The sequence below is a fragment of the Agrilus planipennis genome, unplaced genomic scaffold (genome assembly GCF_000699045.2).
Source record: "Agrilus planipennis isolate EAB-ADULT unplaced genomic scaffold, Apla_2.0 scaffold81, whole genome shotgun sequence".
Classification (NCBI taxonomy): Eukaryota; Metazoa; Arthropoda; class Insecta; order Coleoptera; family Buprestidae; genus Agrilus; species Agrilus planipennis.
This window is the reverse complement of record NW_020438902.1, coordinates 887,263-897,908: the sequence shown is the minus strand read 5'-3', so window position 1 is coordinate 897,908 and position 10,646 is coordinate 887,263. Positions and strand designations below refer to the sequence as shown.

At 32.1% G+C, this 10,646-nt stretch overlaps 3 protein-coding genes across 3 annotated transcripts in view; 1 reads left to right on the top strand and 2 right to left on the bottom strand.

Annotated features, from left to right (window-relative positions):
* The window catches only part of LOC108737228 (semaphorin-2A-like), a 542,905-nt gene that overhangs the window by 3,218 nt on the left and 529,041 nt on the right, over positions 1–10,646 (bottom strand). The window contains exon 8 of the mRNA XM_025973300.1: positions 4,777–4,779. Coding sequence (XP_025829085.1) covers positions 4,777–4,779 — 3 coding nt within the window. The remainder of the gene's footprint in view (positions 1–4,776; positions 4,780–10,646) is intronic.
* Positions 436–4,173, top strand: LOC108737209 (tRNA (guanine(10)-N2)-methyltransferase homolog). The gene is made up of 9 exons (XM_018469933.2): positions 436–552; positions 687–809; positions 864–929; positions 984–1,232; positions 1,287–1,421; positions 2,038–2,301; positions 2,664–2,802; positions 2,860–3,058; positions 3,894–4,173. Exons 2-9 carry the CDS (start codon positions 726–728, stop codon positions 4,171–4,173), a joined length of 1,416 nt encoding a protein of 471 aa, XP_018325435.1. The 5' UTR covers positions 436–552; positions 687–725.
* LOC112904073 (protein Peter pan) lies at positions 5,113–6,097 on the bottom strand. The gene is given in 1 exon segment (XM_025973293.1): positions 5,113–6,097. A coding segment is annotated over 1 exon segment (600 nt). The 5' UTR covers positions 5,979–6,097; the 3' UTR covers positions 5,113–5,378.

Below are 10,646 nucleotides of genomic sequence, written 5' to 3'. Positions count from 1 at the left end.
CGTAACTTCTAGTATTTTGTTGCTAAATTTTGAAATTAAAAATACTGTACAGAATGTAAATGGAATTTTAATAATACAAATATGTGTGTACCTATATTAATATTTGAGACTCTATTTGTACGAATTACTACTTTTTCAATTATCACAGCAGTTTTTACCATTTCAAACTACAAAAGTAACCGATAAGAATCAGAAAGATGAGAAAAATTGGTAAAATGACAACAAAATTTCAAATGAATCTATTTAAAATGAATACTTTGAGGATTTTACATATTTAATCAAAATATTTCCACGTCCTGCACTTATTTTTAGTACAATTTACACTCTTAAAGGCGGTTGTTAAAAAGAAGGTCGACATGAAAAATTACAACAATGAAACTAAGAATGTCTATACTTTGATTGGTTCTTTGCGTTGCGGTAAAATATTTAAAATATGTAGGGAGTACACTCTTGAAACTGAAAAGAAAACTATTAAAATCTCAAATTTGAGGAAAAGTACTTTTAAAATAACTAATTCTGAATGAATTTGGTAATGAATTCCAAACTTAAAAAGTAGGTAGAAATATTCAAATTTTTATTTGAGGTTATATTTTGAAGATGCAATAGACTATGGCAATAGACTTGACCATATGAGTGTGACATGAGTTTAACTTTATTTTTTAATTTAAACATGTTTTCTTTCATAGATTATTTTCTTTTTAATTGTATCTAATAAGCCTTATGTGATGGGAACAATGAATAATTTTATTAAAATGAATAAAAAGTACTTACTGTGGTTTGCTCAGGAGCATATAGAGTTTAGGCGAGAAGTTTGTATACCATACCCTCTGTATTGCATTTCTATTAACTTTATATTATTACAGGAAATTATGTCCCTCGTGTCACTATTTAATATTAAGATGAATTTTGTGGAGGAGCCTACGCTAGAGGTTTTTTTCTGAATGTATATTTAGTTGCCTCCTTTAAAAAAGTGAATGTTTCAGCAACCTTTCTGGGTTGTAGAATTCTTAAATGAGGATGATGTACATTTATTAGCTAACAGATCTGTATCCTTGAGATCGTGTATTGAATTATTGACTTTTGCAAAGAGTGTTAAAGGTTTACATGAGAATTTGAAGACCTTTTCTACAGATTATGTAAAACTGCTTTTTGATGACAATAAGAGTTTTAAAATTGAAGTAGAGACATTTGGTAAACATTTTACACATTCTGAAAAAGTAAATAAATTGCAGGTAATGTAACATTAAAATTTAATTTTTTAACAGTTTTATAGTTTCAACTTGTAGGCATTTGATTATTTACCATACAAAGGAAAGGTAAAATTAAAGGATCCTGATACTTTATTTTATTACATTGAATATTATGGAACAGATCCAACATGTCCACCTAAAGAACCTTATGATGTATATTTTGGGCGGTGGGTATGTTACAAAATAAAACTGAATACTGTGAAATTAATAATTTTAATTTACTTTGTGAAACAAGGCTACTGAGATCGCTATATGGAGGGGCATGTAGGTGGTTAAATATAATTTTGTGATTTGATTGAACTACAATTTAAACTTGTTATTATTCACTTAATTTGAGTTCAATAGGATGTTGGCATGGCTAAAATAGCATCTACAGTTCAGTAACAATCCATGTATTGATGACTTTTTTAATCAGCACAGTTCAAAGTTAAGTTGCAAAGTTTAGATTGACCGTCAAGTGAGCATATAAAAGTCATAAAACATTCTGTAGGAAAATCTAGTTGTGGTCTGAGTATGATATAAAAGGTAGACATGCGTCTATCCTCAGGCATGATCACTTTATAGTAGCGTCTCATGTGTTTCTTTTGTAGTATTTTCAGATCGTCATTTTTCCTGTTCATCGTCATCATCATTATCGCAAAGTTATTTGCTAAATGCACTGTTATTGTCATATGCGTATTTCGTCTTAACAGGCTAATCTCGGTAGTCTGGGATATCAGAGTTTTCATTGATTTTTGTAAAATAGTAAAAGCCTGCTGTTTATTTAAAATACAGTTTTTATTTTTAGATTATAAATGGTTTAAGGCAATTAGTTAAAAAATTTTCACTGAAAACTAGAAAATTTATAGGCAACACTACAATGGATCCTCAGTTGTCCTTTTTAATGGCAAATCAAGCTAAAGTTAAGAAAGGTGACTTAATACTGGATCCTTTTGTGGGAACTGGTTCCTTACTTATTTCAGCAGCTTACTTCGGGGGCTACATACTGGGAACTGATATTGATTATCTTATGTTACATGGAAAAACAAGACCAAGTAGAATTTCACAAAAAGTATTTACAACTTAAACACAGTTACACTAATTCATTAAATTAAATGGCGATTTAAAAAATGAGCACCTGCTTGCTACTGTACGCGCGCTGATGGGCTATTTTTACTAAACCATGAAGCATAATAACTCGATAATAATGCATTTAATCGTAAAATCGTATTGATTTTTTATTAGAATTTCACTTTTTTGGTTCTTAAGTTAGCTAAGTCCAATGTTGTATTAGTGCATTGGCTCAGTATTGAAACAGAGTCAACGTGGATTTTACTAATGTAACAAATTTTTATAATAACACAATGATTTAGCGTCAGTGTTGATGAAAAGTTGGTACTAAATACTATGAATATATTGTCCTTAAAATTTTAGGTGAGAGAAAAAGACGAAAGTATTAAGGCTAATATGGTACAATATAATTTGGAAAGTCAATATTTGGACGTTATGGTTAGTGATTTCGCAGCGTGGTATTGGAAGGACAGTTTGAAATTTGATGCGATTCTTACTGATCGTAGGTTTAGAAAGTTATTTTCTGTCACAATATTTTTAAATTTTGAATAACTTCTAGCCCCTTATGGAATCCGAGAAGCCACAGAAAAAATTGGTATACACAAAGAGGCTTACACTATAAGTGAAGAGCACCTTGCAACACACATACCAGCAAAAATTGAGTATGGAATATCACAAATGTATTTTGACTTACTTAAATTTTCATGCAAACACTTAAAAATAGGAGGACGACTAGTTTGTTGGTTCCCTGTTTTCAGGTTTGTATTCAATTGAAATTTGAAGTACTATTTTTCCATATCAGTAAATATAAGAAGAAACCTTTCTGGTGAAATTTCGTTGTCTTTGTCTAATGTTGTAGTAGATTATCTGTTCTAGGCGAAAATAAGTTTTTAATTTCATTACATAAGAGTTTAAAATAGTATGTCGAAATTTAAGTGGCATTCATGCATGTTTATACTTTATAGTATCATATGGTATGTCTTTGCTTACATCATTCTAAACTCTTTCCTAATTACTTTTTGGAACGATGTTCCTTTATGCGGCTTGCGGTATAAATTGGCAAAAATAAATTAAAATAATAAACGAAACTTTTTGATTTAACTCCTTATTTAACATCATTTGTATTTAAAAAATGTACAGATTGTATTAAAAACTTTTGGGTGTCTCATTCCCATCACTAATACTGGCGGGCGGTGGTTCAGGTGAGACGGAGAAATGAATACAGAAGAGAATGAAACATTACCTGTGGAATATTACTGCCACAGCATTTACTTAAGTGATCTAAGGAAACCATAGCAAAATTTGAATCAAGGTAGATGGACCCGGAATCGAATCGGCGTTCTACTGAATGCTGAGCAATGGTCTAAACATCTAGACCATGTTGCTCGGTCAATATTTTATCTACTTATGTAGTGTAACTGAGGAAATTGTACGATTATTATATTTAATAATATACTTGACAAAATATGAAACTCTTGACTCGCGAGTTAAACTCGTATTTACTCAGTTTTGATTATTTTAATTAAAATTTTTTGTAATTAAATGTATTTTTTACGTATCTTCGTATAAGCCTATTAAATTTCCATGTTGTAGGGAAGATTATACAGTGGAATCACTGCCTTCAAGCAACTGCTTAAAATTAGTGGCTAATAGTGAACAAATCCTAAGTAAATACACTTCAAGAAGACTTTTAACATATGAAAAAATTAAAGAACCTGGAGAAGTCGACCTTGACAATGAAATTACAATAGCAGATTTTAGGGAAAAGTACTTTATGCTAAGAGAAGAAACCAGAAAAGAGAAAAGAATTAAAAAAGCTCAAGAAAAATATGAAAATTATCAACAATATTTACAAAAAAAGGAGAACAAATAGTATTATTTCTTGTTTTATTAAAAATAATAATAACAATACAATTAATAATGAACGTTAACGTTTTTTTCCTTTCCTTTTAATTTTTGATGATATCACCTTTTTGTTAGGTTTGAAGCTGTCTCCTATCGGTCTATAATCTCGCTTTTTTACGTTAACTTTATCAAATCTTGGTTTCTTTTTATTATTAAATTCCCTTTTATCGGAATCTAATCGAGGTTTTTTATTTTTATAAGAAAATGGAGTGCGCAGTCGTTTTATGCCTGATTGCTTCTTTGCAAAGAGATCTGATGAATAAACATCACATTAATATTGCATTACAACATTTTAATACAAAAGAAAGTTTTTCACGTTTTTTTTATATACCTTGATCTGGTTCTTCTCCAACTTCTTCTTTGTAATACTCAACATCGTTATCATCTTGGCCATTATTTTCTTCTACATTTTCTCTAGCAAGCTTCTTCATCATAATTTCAGATTCAGGTTTTCGTTTTTGTATTCCATCTAAGCATTTCTTCTTATGTTCTTCTCTCTTTTCCTCTTTTTTGTTCAAGTTTTCTTCCTGCACTTTCTTCAGTTTCATTTTTAATTTCCTGAAAATATCAGTTTATATAGTACAAAAAAAAATACAAGTATATATGGTTATTGAACCGTTTTAGTTCTTGTTTTTTCTGTATTTCTGCTTTTTCTTCTTCTGTTTTATGTATAAGATCATGGTAAAGTACTTCACCATCTAAAAGCCCATCTTCTATTTTAATTAATTGCAAGGTTAATCTGGGACCAATTTCGCTTAATCTAATTGCCGATTTTCCTTCTTCAATATTTCCCCTACCTATCATTTTTTGGACTAAAGTTATGTGATTGCTAGGATCATCTTCATATTCACTTTCTGATAGTATTCCTGATCTAAAATATGCGTATTTCGTCTTAACAGGCTAATCTCGGTAGTCTGGGATATCAGAGTTTTCATTGATTTTTGTAAAATAGTAAAAGCCTGCTGTTTATTTAAAATACAGTTTTTATTTTTAGATTATAAATGGTTTAAGGCAATTAGTTAAAAAATTTTCACTGAAAACTAGAAAATTTATAGGCAACACTACAATGGATCCTCAGTTGTCCTTTTTAATGGCAAATCAAGCTAAAGTTAAGAAAGGTGACTTAATACTGGATCCTTTTGTGGGAACTGGTTCCTTACTTATTTCAGCAGCTTACTTCGGGGGCNTATACTTAAAATTTACAATTACTTTTTGTAGTTTACTATTGGTTTAAACAAATAAGTATACATGATTATTTACCTTTGTTAAATTTATAGTAGGAAACATATTTTGAAACGTAGATGCCATTAATTTTAACTGCTTGCCTTCACCACTGAAGTTATTTAAAATTATCAAAGGAGAATGCTTAAAAGCACTATCAAAAACTAGTTGCTTTTTCAAAGATGATATAACATCTCTTGCTAAGCTAAAGTTGTGGATTTTAAAAGTTAAGGTAGGACCTCTTGGTAATCGACATATTTTCAAATACATTCCAATTTCTGTCCGTGAAAATATACATAGGTGTGTTACATGTAGTAATCCAGCAACCGATACGAAGTCTTTTATAGCGTTCTTTTTGCGTTCTTTCAAGGACTTCGCTGTAAACGGTTCCATCACTTTACGAAAGTCTTTTGTGAGTTCCAAAATGTGATCTCCGGGAATACCTCGATGAATCACAAATGAATGAGGAGCTTGAACAAGCTCTTCGGGTTCATGCAGAACATTTTTATTTCTTTTAACACAGCGTCCTACCTTTCTTTTTCTTCTACCCATCCTAATATGTACAAAATAAAACTATTAATATGTATTAACTATTATATTATGTTTACAATTATGCATATGCACAGACAAATATAGGTTAGGTGAGGTTATGCCAGTTTCATCTATGAATATAGACATAGATAACTTATAGAAACAGTCTTGACGCTTCCAGTGCATTTAGCCAGTTTGCTTTAGTATTTGTATTATCCTTAATAAATCTTTAACGAAAAAAATATTTAAAATTAATCAATGGTTAGTGCCGACTGTTATAGCAGTTATAATAATATAAATATAATAAATAAATTTGGCCTGGAGTTCTAAAATACGAAACCTGATTGACTACAAAATTTTACCATATCTTTACAATCTAGATTCTAGATTTTAGAATTTGATGATGATTTGACAAAAGTTGTGCTACCAAAACACATAACCGCATTCTGTAACATCATGCTGTTCCACTACTTCCCTCTGGTCTGAAAAGAAGCCACTGTCACCTGTCATCATACGAAAGGGAAGCCCCTCAGCTCTGTGCCTCAAGCTACAGGCGCCATTAGCGTGCTTAGTTCACTGAGAAAAGTAGTTGAGTCCATCCTTTTGGACTGGCTTCTTGACTACGTGGAGCGAAACAGTTTCTTCACTGACTTTCAACACAGTTTCCGCATCAACCGGCCATCAACTTCTTCATGTTTCTGCATACATTTCTGACCAAACTTATCGCCCTGAACACCCTACATTTCCTAATCGGGGTAATTCGATCTTTCCTCTCTGACAGAACCCTTCGTGTTGGTTCTGCAAGCAAACTCGTCATGGCCGGTGTTCTCCAAGCCTTCAAGCTGTCACCCCTTTTGTTCAACCTTTTCTGAGCAGATATGCCGTTTCATTCCTCCATCCTCACAGCTCTTTACGCTTAGGACATCGCCCTTATAAACCACGTCCAAATCATTCTCCATTACCCCTAAAAAATTAACAAGTTCCTACCACTGCTCCTGAATTGGTATCAAAGATGGAAACTATCCATTAATGAGGCCGAGCCGGAAGCAATTTTCTTTTCATGTAGGACCCAAAAACCCCCAGTTAACATCATCAACAACCATTCTATCAAATGGAGCCATTCCGCCACATACCTCGGCGTCATCTTCGACCGAACATTCACATGACGGAAAAACATGCTAGCTACACGTTCCAAGGACTTAGGCGTTTTCATCTCCTTCAAGCTCTTCTTCCAAAATAATTCCATCTGTCAACAAGCCAAAATCCCTGCTTTCAACGCAATCATCAGGAGCATCTGCTCCTACGGCATTCCCATCTGGGGTTGCGCCCATCCCTACCACCTACAATCCTCCAAGGCACTTAAAATCCGCACTTGGCTACCCCTGAACGCCCATATTCTGAATAAAACTGGTTAATTTTCAGTCCTCGAAGTCGCAATGAGATTCGCGACAAACCTCCGCATCTCGGTGTCAGGTCACCCAAACCCGTCCAGCTCGACACTTCCCGACATCGCCCCTAAACGACCGTTTCAAAAGGCCCTACCACCTTCTACTGTAAGCTGCTTCCCCAACTCATTCGAGGTGGGCCACCGATTCCCATTGCATTCTTCTTTTCGCCCAAATATTTCCTTTCCTATACTCAATCTCCTTCCCGCTCCTAATTCTCTTCTAACAAACCTTCCTTGGGATGTAAAACCTCTAGATGAATTTCAATACTCGAGGAGAGGTTTTAGTTGGTAGGCGTTTCGGCTTCCCTTCAGGGGGTGTTTTTTTATTTTAACAGAAAGTTTACGAAAGACTAGCACCTATTCCTCTGTTTAGCCCTGTCTAGTCGACAGCACTTACGTCTCTGGTTAGGTTATGGTGGAAAAGGATTCTTTAATTGGCATGTGCACGCTTAATCGATTAAGACGAAAAAGGTATCAGGCAAGTTACGGTATGAAAGGCCGCCATGCTTATATTATTTAAAATTGTATATGCAATATACAATAAATACATATTGAATAGATTTTGGTAATAGATTTCCAATTAATGCAAAACAAGTAGATAATTTGAAGTCTATACTTATATATTTATTTTTGCAAGGACACGTTAAAAGGTATAAAGAATTTCACAATGTTATGTATATTTACAATGGAGACTAAAATAAAGTTATTGGTTGTCCTTCCATATGCGCTCAGTTTAATATAAATAAAATAAGGGGTATCTTCTGTGTGGGAGAGTTAGATAACCATTTGGTGTGAGTCTGAGACGCAGAAACCCAAAGGGTTACAAGTTATCGGAGTTGAAAATTGCCATAGATTCGCAATGTGGAAATATGAGGAGAGCGGAGGTGAAAAATCTTATATTGGAAAGGAAATAAAGCTATTCTTACCCACCTATATACACAAAGAATTTTAAAGTGAACACAGACCAAGAGAGGTAATGAAAATGTGCGGCCATTAGTTCTATTTTTCTATTGTTAATACAGGCTTGCAGAAAAGAGACAGGTATTGGTTGCACTGTCGTTTTGTCTCTTCATAGCAGGAAGTTTATAAATAAGGGAAGTAACTTACTAGGTAGCATATGCCAAATAATGTTATCAACAATGGGCGAAGAGGTAACTATGGTAAACGAACATTGTGTAAAGTACTTATTTGCTGCGTATCTTTTAAAGTTGTTTGTTTACATCGACAAGACTGTAATGACGAAAGTTCAGGAAACAAATATAGGAATAGTCTTCTTGATGATAAAAAAATAATGTGACACATCAACGAAGGTAATACATATGCAGAGATGCACAGTGAACCAAATTTTGCACAATGGTAGTTAACCACGGTTAACTTTGCTAATAACATCATTTAGCGTGCCCCACCTGTAAGTTATTTCCCTTGTTTATAGTCTTCCTACCATGAATCTAATTCACCCTAATCTAACGCAGGCTGGTTTCTTTTCCAAAATTTTTATATATCGTATTTTGGCCCAGTTGGATTGTTTCTGATTTTAACTGTTGGTCTTATGGTTATCGGAATTCTGGCTGTTTTAATTTAAAAATTACCGTCTCTAACACAAATGTAACCACAAAATATAATAAATAATAGGAATCTGTGGTAACTTTACCTTCCGTCCCATAGCTGTTGAGCCCTGAGTTTCTACACCCCACACTTCATTAGTATTCCTTACAGCTATAGGAGGCGCCCTCTTATCAATTGGGCAAGTTGTGTCAAATTATTGCGCTAGTTTCAGATACAGAACTTTTTGAGATTGGTGTATAAATAGTTCTTACTTTATAGGTTCAATTTATTTTAATTTTCAAAAAAACATCATTCATGTGCAATTGAAATACATGGCATTAATGCTGAAAACACACCTCATAAAAAAGGTTTATCAAATTTTCTTGCGATAAGCAATTTTATTTTAAAATGACATATTTACTGTCAACTAGAAAACCGTTATTACAATTAAATATCATACTTAATAACATAATTAATTAGACGAGCTATCGCTAAGTGCAGTTAACACGTTGCAGAAATATTTAACATGTAAACAGCAAAATAGTAGTTAATCAATTAAACTTACATAAATAAACATAAGGCAAGTCTATTATATAAGTACATACATTTAATACTAAAAAAATGGAAAATATAATAAATGGAGAATAAGTTATTTAAAATGTATGACTTCCACAGAGTTATGTTAATAGGATACGTTGCTGATCATGAAAGACATACCGCATTCTGTTACGTGAAAAAGTCAGTACAAGTAAATGAATTAGCTATTTTAAAATTAGATTATATTGAAATTATAACAGTTAAGTAGTTAGTAGTTAAAACGTAACGACAATAATAAAATGTGTTTTTCCAGCTTTTTTTCAGTTCTAAGGCGTACATGTAAATATCTCGCAAATGCTATTACTTGTTACAGTAAAAATGATCTCTTGTTTGTGTTTAAAAGCATTTCAAATGTACATTTTTCTTTATTTATTTTATTTTGTATCATATAACTGTAGGTAATTCGATTTTTAAATGCTTATCTTTGTGTTTTGAAAAAATATATATAGAATAGAATAGAAAATAAAAACACAACTTTGAAATATTCATGCCTATCAATTATTATTACTGTTCTGATACAATAAAAAAATAGCTTTGGGATTTTGGGATCCGTTTCATGACATGTTTTTGAGCATCTTTCAAGAGAAATGTATAGTCCCATATAGAAAATTAGAAATGGTTTACTCAGATTTAATTAGAACAATAAGTACCTTTTTTTTCATATCAGAGCATTAATGATTAATTAAAATTAAAAATTACATATACTGTAAACAATATCTTAAATAACAATTACTTTTAGCTGCTACAATTTTCGTATAGTTTATAGAATATTATAAAAAGTCTATTTTTCATTTATGCACAGCTTAGGAGACACCTAATGAGAAACTGTAAAATTTTCAAGGGTGATTTACACAGTTTAGGTAGGTAGTTAGTTACAAATTATTCATTACATTATTAACATGCTAGAATATAGATATTATTTGTAAAATTTATCTGTAATTCTATTCTCTCGTTAATTATATTTTAATTTATTTACACGTTACACAAATGAAGCATCTTTTTCTTTTACATACAAGGACGACTTGTATAATATATTTATATATCAATGTAGTAATCGAAATAAAGATAGTGTGATTGTCTAGAAATTGAAAAAAGTAAAA